This window comes from Protomyctophum bolini, assembly GCF_963924005.1.
Source record: "Protomyctophum bolini genome assembly, chromosome: 2".
Taxonomy (NCBI): Eukaryota; Metazoa; Chordata; class Actinopteri; order Myctophiformes; family Myctophidae; genus Protomyctophum; species Protomyctophum bolini.
The window spans coordinates 29,179,317-29,195,606 of NC_137863.1; the positions used below are offsets into that span (position 1 = coordinate 29,179,317).

The 16,290-nt window shown below is 40.7% G+C and overlaps 3 protein-coding genes across 6 annotated transcripts in view; 1 reads left to right on the forward strand and 2 right to left on the reverse strand.

Annotated features, from left to right (window-relative positions):
- Nucleotides 1–202: 202 nt before the first annotated feature.
- On the reverse strand, nucleotides 203–6,200 carry hdhd3 (haloacid dehalogenase-like hydrolase domain containing 3). Of its 2 annotated transcripts, none has more exons than XM_080777013.1 (3): nucleotides 5,764–6,200; nucleotides 4,232–4,566; nucleotides 203–1,665 (listed from the first exon to the last, which is right to left on the reverse strand). In XM_080777013.1, exons 2-3 carry the CDS (start codon nucleotides 4,559–4,561, stop codon nucleotides 1,273–1,275), a joined length of 723 nt encoding a protein of 240 aa, XP_080633139.1. In that variant the 5' UTR covers nucleotides 4,562–4,566; nucleotides 5,764–6,200; the 3' UTR covers nucleotides 203–1,272. The 2 variants fall into 2 exon arrangements, with proteins under 2 accessions (XP_080633139.1, XP_080633140.1); XM_080777014.1 differs by having other exon boundaries at nucleotides 5,901–6,186.
- A 13-nt stretch (nucleotides 6,201–6,213) lies between these two features.
- Nucleotides 6,214–14,567, forward strand: trub2 (TruB pseudouridine (psi) synthase family member 2). The gene is made up of 8 exons (XM_080776967.1): nucleotides 6,214–6,447; nucleotides 7,400–7,534; nucleotides 8,120–8,194; nucleotides 10,237–10,298; nucleotides 10,405–10,486; nucleotides 12,181–12,253; nucleotides 12,709–12,845; nucleotides 13,348–14,567. Exons 1-8 carry the CDS (start codon nucleotides 6,330–6,332, stop codon nucleotides 13,647–13,649), a joined length of 984 nt encoding a protein of 327 aa, XP_080633093.1. The 5' UTR covers nucleotides 6,214–6,329; the 3' UTR covers nucleotides 13,650–14,567.
- Nucleotides 14,547–16,290, reverse strand: part of rab44 (RAB44, member RAS oncogene family) — a 44,965-nt gene continuing 43,221 nt past the window's right edge. For 2 of the 3 annotated variants that reach the window (XM_080776704.1, XM_080776703.1), the window contains exons 6-8: nucleotides 15,807–15,921; nucleotides 14,942–15,040; nucleotides 14,577–14,845 (exon numbers count right to left, since the gene is read on the reverse strand). In XM_080776704.1, coding sequence (XP_080632830.1) covers nucleotides 14,600–14,845; nucleotides 14,942–15,040; nucleotides 15,807–15,921 — 460 coding nt within the window. In that variant the 3' untranslated portion in view covers nucleotides 14,577–14,599. Of the gene's footprint in view, nucleotides 14,846–14,941; nucleotides 15,041–15,806; nucleotides 15,922–16,290 lie in introns of all 3 variants that reach the window. The other variant, XM_080776705.1, reaches the window with a different exon arrangement.

Consider the following 16,290-nt stretch of genomic DNA (forward strand, 5'->3'; position numbering starts at 1 on the left):
AAAAAACACCCCTCCTTCAATTTAAAGTTGATAGAATCTTGTGAGACGTACCTTTCCCTTCCCATATTATAAAAACATGATCAATACTGTTTGGACCATTATATTTCTCTGTGCTTTGACTTGACTTATTTTACATATTTTTCTGATTAAACAACTTAAGCCCTGTATTACTTCAAGGTACAATGGGATCCATAATAGCCGATTGTAGAATAAGTAATTTATTATGATCAAAGCACATTTGAAATCATTGTGATATTGATTTGAACTGAAGTCATATCACCCAGCCCTATCTCATTCTGTTCCTCCCTGCTCAACAGGCAACCAACCAATCAGAAGTGCAGGAAGGACATAATCCCAGCCTCCTTCCCATCTGTGATCTCTGCCAACCGGACAACCACATTTTCCTGTTATTACTTGCGCAAGCAGAGCACGCAATCGGCTGGGTATGTACTGTATGTCGGTGTTGTCCACCGGCCAATAAGTATGCATCTGTTGCTGGTGACGTAACTAAGGTACGTTTCAAGGTTGGTATAAGGTCAATAACGGGTCTAAAGGATTTAGAACAGCAGTTGTAATAGACATTAGTTAGTAGCAGTACTTGCGCGCTCTGCTTGCAGTAGGATTCTTCTTTTGTTCTTCACTTCTGTTATTATGAGTGTTATTCAGTACTGTAGCACCACCTGGTATGGATGTTTGTCTGCAGCCCTAAAGTCACAACTGCTGCAACAACTGAACATTTGTTCAAAGATTGTTGGACAACCACTTCAGAAACTTTATACATCCACGTATGATAACAGCATCCTAAGGTTAGCAAGGAATATCACCTCTAATACTAAGCATGTGTTGTATGGAGAATATAGGTTGCTGCCTTCAGGAAAGAGATATGGTGTACCAGCATACAATAAGGTCAGACAAAAGGGGTCCTTTGTCCAACAGTCGACCTTGAGGCAAGCTCACAATGCAATGTGAGCTTGTAGGTCTGCTATTTTTGCCTAATGCTCACACCAGATAGGGACACTAGGATTCATGTGATTAATAATATGAATAAAACACAAAATATTGTTATATATTTCCTCTTGCCAATTGGTTTACCACACACCGAGTCACAGACTGGTGAAGGGTGGCAGAAACATCTGGTTTCTGTTCTATATTCAGGAGTGTTCAGCATAAGACCACTCAAAATAATATATACCGGTGGTTAATTCAGGATTAACATGTTCTTTGCAGTAAAGAGTAGGTGATTGTCACACTCATGTCTATGAAACATTTGCATTAGTCCAGCTGTTGAAGTCGTGATGGCAGCTCATCTAGGGAGCTGAGTCGATGTTGTAGGGGTACATCTGGGTGGTGATGCTTGTTTTCTCTGTCTAATAGGTACCCATGGAGGCCCAGAGACCGAGAGGTGAGGTAGTCATAGACATAGTGGTCACCGATGTGAGCTACATGAGCTGCTGGTGAGCCACACTGCTGTAGTGCCTGGTCAAATATTGCTGGGTTGGGTTTGGCAACACCTGCTTTCTCAGATGTTATTATAAAGTTGAAGTGAGACAGCAGGCCACAAGACTGTAAAATTCCTTCTAGGCGGTTATCAAAATTGGACACTACACCCAGTTTCAGTCCAAGAGATAAGCATCTCTCTAGAGTCTTCTTTGAGTCTGGAAATACCTAGGAAATAAAAACAAAATAATGATTTACATTTTATTATATACTATATTAAGCTATAGTGTAGATTCTTGTCCTAACACAAACATTAAATGCAAAGTATTGACAATGAATGTTCTAACACAAACAATGAAGCAATTGATGATAAGACCACCCCTCATTTCACATCTTCAGTCACTGGCCCATGGAACTAATCAATGTCTGAAACAATGTCTAACACCCTTACTCCCTTCCTGAAACCAGCTCCTCGCCACTCGCCCTACACAATTGCCCTCGATATGCGCGTTCACACGAGGCTGCGCCATATTAAGTGTCGTCCGAAACCAAGCAGCCTTGATAGTGGAAGTGGCTTATAAAGCCCTCAAGTGTCTGTGTCAATCTAGACTTGATTGCCTTGTGCAGCCCTGCTCTCTGTCCGCATGGAAACCGCGACCTACAAATGTAAGTGCCATCACAAATAAATTATAAATAAACTCCTCCTAAACAATCTTCAACTGATGCAGAATAGACAACGCTCCAACTGTTCACAAGGGCTCTTTATTTACCCCACCGTGAAAAACTATAAATGAAACCACACAAACAAAACTTAACAATGATTTATAAACACCATGGATGTATATGACATGTCATTTTTGACAGTGACGCTGTATTTCCTTTTTCCATATTAATGAAATCCACATCACACAAACATACACTTCGATGCAATGCAATATAACTGTACAAACAAAATAACAGGTTGATGGTAACCATGGCAACGGATGGTGTCTGTTTCCTATTTCTGCACAAGGAGGGCGAGTGTATTTCCAAACAGTTTTTTATACCCAGCACCCTAATCAAGGGAACTTGATTCAGCTGGAGGGGCACTTCCTGATGAGGAAGTGGGTGCGGGACGCGTAGCGCCCATGAAAATAAGCTTGCGTTGTTGCCCCATAACTTCTCAGCGTGTCCAAAATAAACGCACGCCTCTCATTGAAAATGACTAGTCTCGTCAGTCGCTGCCTGTCTGAAAAGACCTTTATTTATTAATAATAAATAAGCAGATCATTGTTGGACAATGATCTGCTTCAGTAAGGCACTGATACCACATATCACCATATGCAGGAAAAAGCTTTGGCATGGTGCTGGGCACGGGGGGACCTTTTGGCGCGCTAATGAATTAGATTAATTTGGATTATTGCTCTTGTATTGCTATTGGAAACACTGGGCAGACACTGGGCAGACACTGGGGAGGCACTCAGGGGGACACTGGGGAGGCACTAGGCAGACACTGGGCAGGCACTTGGTGGACACTGGGGAGGCACTGGGCAGGCACTGCGGAGGCACTGGGGAGACACTGGGGGAGGCACTGGGCAGACACTGGGGAGGCACTGGGGGGGGGGGGGGACACTGGGGAGACACTGCATGGGGAGGCACTGAGGGGTCACGATAATATTTTTCACGATATTTTAAACACAAATTTATTTTCCAGACAAATGACCAATTTCTTTTTAATGATTTATCTCCCCCCAAGCTTTTTTCAAAAAAAATAATGAATTAGGCTACATTGCAAAAGTAGCATTACTTTATGTAAAATGACCTAATTTAGAACCTAGCTCGAGTTAACAAACTTAACTTTTTATGTAAAAAAAGCTTTCTTTGATGGCATCTTAGGATAGATGTAGACCTATTTGACAGTGCAGAAACATAATTGCCTTCCTTGATGTATTAATGAGCATCAACGACCATCACCTGGGTACAGACCATAGACTGTAAAAAAATATGGACAAAGCGTTCGCCGGGTCTGATATGGACGTAAAATGAAGCCAGTCAGTCCTTGTATTGTAAATCGCCATCTTTCTAGATCCGTTTTGGCCCAGCTGGCCATTGGCTGGCCCAGACAACGAGGCGGGACTTCCCTTCTTCTTAGTTGGTTTTTATTTTGACTCGAACGGGGGTGGCTCCCGTTCATAGACTGTAACGGTAGCCACACCCCTCAGAACATACGCGACTTTATGGTAATTTCTTTCATAAATGGGACCATAATTTTCCAAAAAGAATATTATGACATGAGAAATGAGACTTTAAACTAGTGACTGGAAGCAGAAAGTATTCATGACCATGTTTATTAAGGTAATACAGTCTAGGTGAAGTTTGGCCCAAATACATGGACCTCTATGGGGATATGGGTTTTTTTGGGCCCAATGACAGCGCCACAACAGGCCATTATATGAACTTTCAGGATGTCCCGATTTCCTTAGTGGCTTCACAAAATATATGTCTGACTGCCCCCCTGGTACAGACACATGCAGCTCCCCTCTGCAGGCCTCTACTACTGAAAATGACTGCATGGAGTCTGTCTCATTTCTCTCCAAAAGCACTTGAATATGATGGAATATGATTAAAGCTCACATTTCATATCACACACACCATGATTCACTAGCCCCCCTAAAAAAAGCTCTTAGCATGGCACGGCGCCATGCCAATAACAATATAATAATTGTGCAGGAAACCCTTCTGTTTCTTTTTAGTATTTAGATCCACTATATATATGTATGACTGTGATGTGATAACGTGATACTTTGTGATTTACCTCCCAGTTATCTCCATTGCAGAAGTTATTGTAAAGATTGTGAGACATTGTGTTCAGCAAGGCTGGATCCTGTACCCTGCACCTAGAGAAGGTGTCCTGCACCACTCTCATCCACCAGACATGACCATTCAGGCCCTGACTCGTGCCATAGTTGGGGTATTGGCTGGAATAGTGACGATAGGCCAGTCGGAAGGCAGCCTCAACCTCCACAGGATCGAGGCTCAAACCCATTCTCTTTGCCTCGTTACAGTACTGCTCTCCCACAGATTTGCGCACTTTCAACAGGGTGTCTTTCACATCCCACAGCACCCACTGCAAAGGACCCCGCATGACACCTGCATGGACAAAATAAACGGACAAAAATTGAAATCTGCATTGATTTTGTCAATGCAAAAAACAAAAAAATGATAAAATTTTTAAATACATTTTTAATCATGGAAGTGCCTATCCGCTATGCTCAATGGATGGGTGGTGCCATCTTGTGAGGTTCTGCCACTATTGCTTTCAATGGTGGTGTCACAATACATTCTCTTTCGGGAAAGAGACATTGATTGATTGATTGAAAGAAATTGATTGAAAATGTTATTCACAGTTTGTAAAATGGGTACAGTTCAAACGATAGTAAGTATACTGTAAGTCAATACAAAATCTGCTAAGAGTATAACACAGAAAAAGCACTTGCTTACATGATTGGTCCTCCAAATCACTGATAAGTGGTTCCCAAAGTGGGGTCCGGGGACCCCCGGGGTTCCTTGAGGGAGTTCCAGGGGTCCCCCGACTAAATGATAGTTCGGAACCAAATGGACCCTTATGGGTCTGTAACTCTGAGTACAAATGGAACCAAATGGACGGTCCATTCCATTTGTACAATCTAATTAACATTGATTTTACAATATAAATTGGGGTCCCAGGGATAGAAATGCCATTAAAAGAGGCTCTGTAGACTAATATGCATATCAAACTGGGGGGTCCTTGAAATTAAACGGGTTGAGAATCTCTGCTAGAGCCGTAGAAATCTTCTCTTGTGGGGTCCCTGGCACATATCTGCAAATGGGGGTGATTGTGTCAATTTGGGGGTCCTTGACATGGAAAGGTTTGGGAACCCGTACTGCTCCAAGTCAATGGGAAATTGGGAATGCAGGGTACTGAGGGTAGCCTATCTCCCATTCTAGCCTGTAGGGTGGGTCACAGTGGGTCAGCAGCTCTGGGGTGGGCCATGGCTCTGTCTGGGGGTGTAGATCTATGATGACGTTCTATGACGTTCGGCGACACCGTCACAAGGCGTGACGCATAAGTATAACAGACTACTAGTCTGTTATACTTATGCGTCACGCCTTGTGACGGTGTCGCCGAACGTGATACCATAGAGTATTAAACACTACTACTAGTCTGAGACTAGTAGTAGTGTTTAATACTCTATGGTATTAACACCTATGGTGTTAACTTATGTTAAGCAGTAGTACACTGTCTAGTCTACATTCTACAGTGAATGATTGATTAAGGACAGGAGTCAAGACACGCAATGCACTGACCTGACGCTGTCTTTCCGTGGTTCACTACGTCACACGTTTCTTGAATACTTCAGTCAGCAAAGGATCGTCATTCCCATTTCAATATATCAAGTCAACAGACAGACAACATTGTGCAGGTTAACTTGAAGGGATCTTACTGTCAACAACACACTGCGGTAACCTCTGTGATAGTGACACAGCCGGTTCACGATCACGTAGGCAGCAAGACTTCTCTCCCCCTCTCTCTTCTGTTGACTGAACAGTCGTCGTTAGATTAGGTTTTTTTAGCGGCCTCACTCGCTCGTGTTATTTCAGTGTTTAGTTTGTTATTAACTGAAGAAACACTGCTGCTGTGCTTGCGTGCTAAAAAGCTAACGGCTCCACTCCAGCAGAGAGCAGTGGTGGTCAAGATGAGATGGTCTAGTGCATAGGGTATGGGTACGCATGCGCATTACACTCACGTGTTTGTTTTTCCACTGGTAAGATGAAAACATTAACACACACAGGACACACTTCTGTTTTATTATAAGTTGAATATATTCTAAATAAGTTAACAGTAGGCACGGTGATATAGGTATCTTAACACAATGGCAACGCCAGCCACCCGAGTGTTTCGTCGGTTGGAGGGACTGTTTTCCGTGTATAAACCACCTGGTGTTCACTGGAAGCTCGTCCGAGACACCGTAGAGACAAACCTCCTCAAAGGTGAGACTTGTTGTATTCCCAATCCCATCATGAGATATTTTTCATGATGGAGCTGTGTGTGTCCGTGTCCCTAATGTACATTTCCTCCTCCGCGTCATCAGTGCCCATACCCGAAGGCGGGGTTGGCGAAAGGGCCTTTCTGTGTGGAGTTTGCATGTTCTCCCCGTGTCCCCTAAGGTAGGTACCCTCACAAAAACATGCAGTAATCCTGGTCACTAAACTGCCTCCCCCTGGCCAGCCGGGGCGCCTGATGGAGGGAAAGGAACTGGTTGGAATAACGTGTTCCTTCCACGCGCTACGTACGGTCCAACCAGGGAAACTCCCCACTGTCAGGTGTAAAGGAGCAACTTGGACACTCAGGCATGAAGGAGGCATGAGTTCAAGTCCGTTGCTCTCCCCTTGTCCCCCATATATGGGGACTATAGGTTGGTGGAGGGTGTTTAGAGCCCAGGATCACATTAGATGATTGACACAGGGGTGAAAAATGGGTTACAAAATCGTGGGATAAAAAATATATTAAAATGGATACACATTTCTATCCATCTGTCTGGCTTGTCTGTTTCGATCCATCACATAAACACCAATTTCTTTGATACTATACTAGCCTTGGATCTAGCCATGGTTCATGACGCTCGTATTAATCATCATGGCAGTCATGTTTCAGGGCTACCTTGGATCTAATTCAAGAGTCTCAAGACTATCATAATTGTATTTTATCTATACAGTATTGATCTAAGGTTACTTTGATTAAACAAATGTGCATTAAACAAATATGCATGTTAAAGTTTAAAACGAAACTAAAGTGCTTATTTGCATTAAAAAAAAGAAGAAATATGTTCTCTTAAGTCTTCGAGCACATATTTAGAAATTTAAATTGAGGCACATTTTGCTGTACAAACCTAGGTTTTTTAAATTTAAGACAAACTAAAATGACGCATTGTTGTGTTCACAGGTGTTAATTCTGAACCCTCCCTGCCTTCTCCAAAACATTTCAAGTTCTTGGCAGAACCAAGTGGTGCTAAAAACACATGCAATGAGCTCACCATCTCTGTTTCCCGTGTGCCTGCACTGGCCAAACACCCCTTAGGTACGTTATGCTCATTTAATGACAAAGCCACCGTGCTTTGTTATTTTGCATTTTATCTTCTTTCTTAGCAGTTTATTATAATTTATGTAATTGGAATGACCATGTTCTGAAACGCCAATTACTTTTCTCTTGTCATAGATGTGGTATAATTTAACTTAATGGTGTAAAACTGCACCACGGTAATTGAATGAATACAATCAGAGATGGGCAGTATTTGAAATACATGTATTTGAAATACGTATTTGAAATACTTTTTTGTATTTTGTAATTTGTATTTCGCTGGGATGGAAGAAATGAGATGTATTTTGTATTTAGATAAATTTTTTGACCCAGTATTTGTATTTTGTATCAAAATACATTTTCAATGTTTTTTGCCCATCAGAGATGGGCAGTATTTGAAATACATTATTTTATTTTGTAATTTGTATTTCGCTTGGATGGAAGATGTATTTTGTATTTTGTATTTAGATAAATTTTTTGACCCAGTATTTGTATTTTGTATCAAAATACATTTTCAATGTATTTTGCCCATCTCTGAATACAATCTATTAAAGATAGTGCCTCTCTGCTGCTGCTCTGTTGCAGTTTGTGGACCTGAGTTCCAGCATATTAAAGTTGCAGTAGGACATCGCCTGGATGCGTTCTCTTCTGGGGTTCTTGGTAAGGTTTTGGGAGTGAAACTTACTTTAAGCACAAACTTGGGAGAGGTTTGGTTTGTGTAGTTGCCTTGCCATGATGTATTTCAAATATTGGTGTGATATCTTCAATAGTTTCTCAATAAATTACAAACTTATTGTCACTCCCAACGGACTCAGAACGAGGCAAGGTAGTTATTTTATCACTGGTAGATTTATTGTCTGTCACACAATCAATCCACAACGTCAAACTCACTGGCGCTGCTGCGTAAACCGAAGGAAATTAAAGGACGTCTTTGCCCTCTGAAGTGCCCATAAACACAGCGACACTGCAATACAAGTCAGACCATGAATAAGACATTTAAACCACACAATGTCAATATGTCTTGATGTAACGGTTACAACTCTAAACACACGAACCTGTTGGTCAGCAACACGCTGTAAACAAACCTCCCGGCATCTCTACGGAACGGAAGTGGAACAATAATTGTGAACCATCGACGACGCAAACCATATATGGGCATAGCACCGGAAATGACGGAACTTCAACTCATAAATATACCTTTTACTCAAATATATATTAAGAAAATAATAAACTTAGAAAACTAACAGATTGCATAATAATTACAACATGACAGCAGTAACACTTATAATCCATCCATCCATCCATCTTCAACCGCTTATCCATAGTCGGGTCGCGGGGGCAACAGCTCCACCAGAGAGCTCCAGACTTCCCTAGTCCAGAGCAACATTAGTGACTTCCTCTTGGGGGATCCCGTTCCAAGGCCAGTGAGTCGATGTGATTCCTCCAACTGTGCCTTGGTCTGCCCCGGGGTCTCCTCCCAGTGGGACGTGCCTCGAGGACCTCCCTAGGGAGACGCCCGAGAGGCATCCTAACCAGATGCCCGAACCACCTAAGCTGGCTCCTTTCCAGGCGAAGAAGCAGCGACTCTACTCTGAGTCTCTCTCGCGTGACTTGAAAATTATAATGCAAAATATATTGGAAACCAGGGTATGGTAAGGTAACTACATAACCCAAACCTCAGTCAAAGTGCAATTTTGGTTTGCGGATAACGCTCCACATTCATATATTGTTGATAGACTTCATCCATATAGTTCACTGTTTTTATAATGGGATGAATCTAGAGTTGCAATACCCTCCATTGACTCCCTACTCATCCAAATTGCGTTTACGATCTGCTTGTATTAAACGATGTTAAACTCACCAACATTGCAGCTCTAAGCCAAGCTTGAATTATCCTATTTCAATCTGCCGAGCTTTTGTTTCATAAAAATCCACCGTAGACATGTTATGAGCTACTTTCTGTCAAGAAATTCTGTGCCCCTCACTTCACATGTGTGTGATATTTAAGAGGTTTTCTGACCTCTAGCTGTCATACTAAGTACAGGCAGAACAGTTGAAGCGATCTTAGATATTGAGGTGTCTATTTTAGGATTTAGGTGGAAGTGTGGAGTGGTGACTGGTGGTCCCATTCCTCCCATTGAGAACCAGTGCCCTCATAGATGACGTGAAAGCCTCTAACAGACTGTATTCGTTCATATATTCAATGTTAATACTGTAATATGTAGCAGAGTGGCTCACAACCTCAGCCTGATGGCCTAAAAAGTTGAATATCTCCCCAGAGTCCTAGGGATATCCCTTTGGCTTAGTGTTTAAGATGTTGGCTTTCTAGGGGTCACGGTGGCAGAGTCTGTAGTGCTGTCGCCTCACAGGCTGCTAGAAGGTCCTGGGTTCGATTCTCCTCCACGTCATCAGTGCCCATACCTGAAGCGGGGTTGGCGAAAGGGTTTTCCTAAAACATGCAGTAATCCTGGTCTCTAAACTACCTCCCCCTGGCCAGCCGGGGCACCTGATGGAGGGGAAAGGAACTGGTCGGAATAACGTGTTTGTTATATTATTGATTGATTGATTGAATACATACTGTACATATATTAATTCAGACCCGGTGCATATATCTAGTGCCAGCAATCTAAGCTCACTTATTTGTATTTATCTTGGTTTGTTCTTAACTCTTACTTTTATCTGTGACTCTCCTGTGTTTGTAGTTCTTGGAGTTGGAAATGGCAACAAGGCTCTGAATGAGCTCTACAAGTCACGTGTCACAAGGGTAAGCATTCATTTCCACTGCCTTCAAAAGACATAATTTAACTTCCTAGATACACTGTCGTTTAGTTGTTGTTGTTTTTTCAATCTATGTTTAATGGTCGTTGCAGGACTACACACTGGAGGGTGAATTTGGGACTGCAACAGACAGTTTCTGTCACACAGGACGTGTCTGGGAGAGATCCACCTACGGTGTGGTAGTTTTTACATTTGAAGCTTATCAATTACACTTTATTTATCATTAACACAGATATTTATATTTGATAGATAATTTAAATTATAATGGCATTAATAAAATATGGTATTTTATTGCAATACTATTTGTTACTACTCATGTATAATTTATTACATCCTCATATGGGGTTCGAGTACATCTTCCTATACGTTTGTCCCATAGTCACACTTTTGACGTGAAAGACAAACACTGCATTAATTATCACCAGTGAAGACTAATGGCCCCTACACACTGTAGGAGTTGTCGGCGAGTCATCAAATCGTTATGTATTTCACACTACAGGAGGCTTTAAAAATATATATACTGTCATTATATCGTTGTGGCTTTCACACTAAACGATTGGTCGCCGATTAGGCATCACACACTGCAAGAGTTCACCAAGATGCGATCCAGACCCGATATAGGCTACAGATCATTTGTTTTTCATTCCACTTCATTTTGACATCTCACACAGGACAGGGATTTACATATATCGATACAGTTGACACGACAGACAGTGTCAGTGAGCACAGCTGTCCTGTGCTCTCATGGCTGTAATACAGGACTTCTCTGGACGTGATCGCAACCCATTTCATACTGTACGATGTCCAGTCAGCGAAAGAGCCAAATATCAACCCTGCTTGATATTCAGAAACGGTCAGGAAGGCATCTGCGAGCACTTTTATTGGCGCTATATGTTCTCGCAGAGCCTTTCACACACAGCGAGCAAAACCTCTGCGATCAAAGCCCGATCTTGCGTCAGATCGAGAGTTTTGTCGGCGAGCGCCAAAAAAGCATAATCGGAGCAAATATCGTGCAGTGTGTACGTGCCATAAAGCCCAGTCCACACCAACTAGTTGCGACTTGAAAATGATCAACTCACTGTGCAAAGTACTTTAGTTTATACCCAAACCTTTTTGCTCGAGAACAAAAAGATAAATGTGATGTCTCCCCTGGGACCTTAAGTAGTGAAATTAGCAAATCTACAAGCTCACTGACTTTGTAATCAGCTATTTTCCCTACAATTTCCCTAATTGTTATTATATTATTGTTGTTTATTTAGCATTTATGGAGTTTGTTTAGATTTTGTCACATGAAAATCTTTAGAAAATGTTAGATTATAAAAAAGATTATCCTTGATTATAATCTTTCTAATATCTCTGCTGCCGGGAAGAAACCACCTAACTCCCAAATATTCATTTTTCAGGAAATGAAAAATATACATTTTTCAGGAAATGGAAAACCTTATATTTATGAAAACAAAGCAATACTGCCTCATCAGAGTTGATGTTGTGACTTAGTTTATATATTGTCAATTACTTGTATGAGAGAGGGGGAGAGGTGGTGGAGTTAGTTGCTTTAGTTCAGCAGACAGTTTGAGTGTCCAATGGAGTTAAGAGGTTTTGTCCAAAGTGGGTTTTTTTTACTGCTTTCCATTGGTCCAATATTTTTGAAACAACACACAGACCAGTGCTACTGAACAGTAGCTGTTCAATAGCACTGATTTATGCAAAAAAAAAATCAAAAACCTCAAATGGAGTTAGGACGTTTTCTCCCGACAGCAACGATATAATAAAAATGTGTAGGAAACAAAAAATTATATTTACCTGCGACCCATAAAAATGGACCCTCTGTACCTACCGTACCTTGATTCATTGATGTGTCCCAACAGATCACATCACACAGGACAAGCTGGAGAGAGTGTTGGCAATGTTGCAGGGAGTCAATCAAAAGGCCATGTTAATGTATGTTCACACAACAGATTCATTACATTTCCATGGAACTTTAATGGCTGCAGTTAATCAAACTAATCCATTTCATAGATTATAAAAACAAGTGATCGATAATCAGTCCATATTTCGGGCATGCATACAGTAGGTGAAAATGTAAATTTTTTCTTATTAATGAAATGTCAGAAAATATTAGATCTACAAGCTCACAACACGATATGTGTTGTGAATGAATTGATTAATTCATATATTTACTTCGAGATTAATCAAAAAAGTTATCGATCTGAATAATCACTAAGAAAATAGTCTATAGTTGCATAGTCTATTACTTGAAAACACGGTGGTTCCTAATTATCAGCTTTTCCTATTTGGAGTATAAAACTGACACATGTACAGTATAATGAACAAAACACAACACACACCAAAGTGAAATGTGCTATTAATACATTGTTTTTTCCCCTTCCTCACAGTTATTCCAATGTGGATATGCAGTCACAAGAGGCCTATGAAATGGCAGTGCAAGGCTCACTGGGTCCAGATGGGAAATCTGGCCCCATTTTAACAGGCTTGCGCTGCATACGCTTCCAACCACCCCACTTCACCTTGGGTAATTAATTACCTCTTGTAAAAGCCATACATTCAAATGCAATGGAGAAAAGTCATGAACAAAGTCAAATTGTTGTTGCGAACGCAGTGATGAGCACTTACTATGAGACCTAGCAGATCATGTCTGTGTGTGTGTGTGTGTGTGTGTGTGTGTGTGTGTGTGTGTCCTTTGTGCCCATATATGGAGCTGAGTGATTTGTGAATCACTCAGCTCCATATATGGGCACAAAAGGGGCCAGGTCCACATATACAGTAACAGCGGGACAGACATGCACACACACGAGCTGCGTTCGCTTCACGCGTTTGCGCGTCTTACTTGTCATAAACAGCCTATGTACTGGCCTTACCAACCGTGTTTAACCCATTCAATCCAGGAAATCACTGTCATTTTAGATTTTAGCTCTATATTGCAACAAGTTTTTCCCGAAAACTGTTTTCGAAGGAATTTGTGAAATCGACATCAGGTCTTAAATAGTTAACATTATGCTCTCTTGTTCTTACAGAGATCCAGTGTTTCAATGAAACACAAAAATACCTGTGCAAATTGGTGCATGAGATTGGATTAGAGCTTCGCAGCACAGCAGTGTGTAAGGGAGTACGCCGCACCCGAGATGGTCCCTTCACTCTCCAGGGTGCTTTGATCCGTCACCAATGGACTGCTTCAGATGTAGAGCTTGCTATTAAACCTCATCAAAACCTCACCAAAAAGCATAGAAAGCACTCCCAGGACCAGAGCAGAGGGGCCCAAATACAGGTTGGTGCAACCAACCACAGACGGTCAACAAAAGGAAATGCACAGTTGTGACAAGTAAAGCAAACTACATCCAGCACTCACTGGAGGGCAAAAAAACTGAACTTAAATGTGCCAGTGTGAGCCTGATGATGGCATCTGAAACATGTTTCTTTTCTATGAAGGCTTTGTAACAATTATGAAACTTACTTTTCAGCTGTGATGTTTTGTCCTTGTACCTGTCCATTTAATGATGCCCACGAGCAGGGGTGGACTAACAGAAATCTGGATGGGAATATAAATTGCAGCCTTCCTCATGTATTATTTTTTTAATATATAAAAAAAAGTTGGAAAGACTGATGACAAAAACATAAAATGGAGAAGTATGACAATTACAGAAGTTGTAAATTGTATCAAATTTGTTGCCCAGTAGCATATATCAAATGGACAAAAAAGTGCCAAAACTATCACCAACATCACAAAGGAATTAATGTGCCCAATGTACAGAACGTATGCCTAAAATCATGCAATAATTATCACTTCTGCAAAATGATTGGAAAGTCATGAGACTTCGTAGTACAATAATGCATCACTTAGAATTGTCACATTAAAAAAAAAAACATAACATTGTTGAACTTATATTTTATCAGTGTTACACCAATATTTGATGAATCAAAACTCCCAGGGGTTTCCATTTTAATTATCAAGATTAATTTGACCACGCGGTACATTTTTTTTAACCGACCTGTTCACCTGATGCAATATATCGATGGCATGTCTGCTCTCGAGGCCACCTTAAATTGCAAAACAATGACCACAGGACTCATGGACTTCCATAGGTCACAAATTAGGTCAGAAATTGGTCATTACTAGCAAGAAGCAGACAATATGACAACCAATATGACATGAGAAATTCACTGGTCTAAGCCCAGCCTAGATGATCCCTTTAAATTTCATTTACAGTAGTTATATACACAATTTTAAGTATATTCTTGAATCTTGATCCATACAAGGTCCAACCATGGTCAGCAGCAGCCTGATGATTTCTTCTGTGGAGGCTCTTTGCGCAACAACATGCCTTCCTCTTTGGTGGCAAGTTTTTTACTCAACATACTGGCAAAAAAAACACAAATTAGTTGAGTAATTACAAGTAATGCACAATAGGACAAGGTATGACAAGACTGGACAGAATACCTTGCTATGGTTTCCATAGACTGAGTCACATTTTCACCGGTTGCAGCACTACATTCCATGAATTCAATGTTGTATTCCTGTGAGAGGAATGGGTTGAAAATCATAACATTGTCATCGATTTCTGGTTTAATACATTATCATTCAGCATAATAAAATGTATATATATATTGTACCTGAGCAAGGGCCTTCCCTTCATGAGATTGAACCTCTCGTTTGGCACAGTCAATCTTGTTCCCAAGAAGCATGGTGACCACATCCTCTGTTGCCCCCTCCTACAAAACATGAATCGCTCAGTGTGCATTTCGGGTGAACCACTTAACCCATTAAGACCTGAGGCCGATTCCACGAATGCCTTATAAATCAGTAGTTCCCAAACTCTTAATGCAAAATTATTCATAAATATAGATCACTATATAAATGGTCATTGGGTGCTACTAATGACATTCCCGAAGGGGAAGAAACTTGCATAATTTTAATCAATGTTCTCACTTTACTTAGTTATCAAATAATACTTTATAATGTGGTATGATTGCATTGAGAAGTGAGTTTATGAGTTCTTATAACTGTAAATATGTTATAAGCAGATTATGATGCATTTATACTTGTTATAAAGCATGAGTATTTCATTATAATTAATATAACGATGGTGTTCTAAGCAGATTATAATACATACGTTTATGAGACATTATAAACATGGGCCGCATAGGAACTGTTACCACATTTCTTAGAAGAAATTATTAAATGCCCCAGAATGGCCAGATCAGTTGTTTTCACTATTGATATTAGAGTTTATGAATTATGAATTATAGTATTTTTTAAGCAAGCTGTTGTCTCTGAATGGTTTTAATGCCGGAAAGAATATAGTGATTAAGTGATAATTGACATCTGGGATACTCTTAATTTGCACAGTCGATAACAAATGTATTTCTTGGGACATTGGTGAGACCATCTGAAGGATTTCTCATCCATGTTTTCTTAATGGCACAGCTGGTGAAAACTTCTGGGAACTCAGATTCCATGATGTAATGAAATGCATACCTGAATACAGCTAATCCAGTAGGCGACATCACAAAAGCTCTGGGAGGAGGTGATGTCATACATCAGCAGGAATGCTTGGGCCTTATGGAACATCTGTCTTGTAATGCTGCGAAACCTTTGGAGGATGATCAACAATGAAAGTATAGACATGGTATTTACACATGACAGTGCTCAAATGGATCTGTTGTTGCTGCATGTCTAAACTGAGAGCACGTATTATGATGGCTGGCATGGAGGACTAATCGTGTCAGTTCAGAGGATGCTTTTCCATATGAATCACCCTTACTTTTAAAGTGTTCGACAAACAACCATTGTTTAAGAGGCAAAAATAATGGTTTATACACCAGGTCATGGGAAGGTCCTCTCAAATCAGAAGTCACATGTTCTTTTTCGGCAGGTCAAGTACAAAACAGGTTTTGTAACATACAAAAACTGATCTAAGGAAACCAATCATTTTGATTCATGGAACTATGCACAAATGATT

Excerpts from the sequence above, each read along its gene's own strand:
- hdhd3 (XM_080777013.1), bottom strand. The coding sequence starts at position 4,561 with ATGCGGGGTCCTTTGCAGTGGGTGCTGTGGGATGTGAAAGACACCCTG. Across the intron at positions 1,666-4,231 it reads GCAATGGAGATAACTGGGAG|GTATTTCCAGACTCAAAGAA; the intron begins GTAAATCACAAA and ends TTTATTTCCTAG.
- trub2 (XM_080776967.1), top strand. The coding sequence starts at position 6,330 with ATGGCAACGCCAGCCACCCGAGTGTTTCGTCGGTTGGAGGGACTGTTT. Across the intron at positions 10,487-12,180 it reads CTGGGAGAGATCCACCTACG|ATCACATCACACAGGACAAG; the intron begins GTGTGGTAGTTT and ends GTGTCCCAACAG. Across the intron at positions 12,846-13,347 it reads ACCACCCCACTTCACCTTGG|AGATCCAGTGTTTCAATGAA; the intron begins GTAATTAATTAC and ends TTGTTCTTACAG.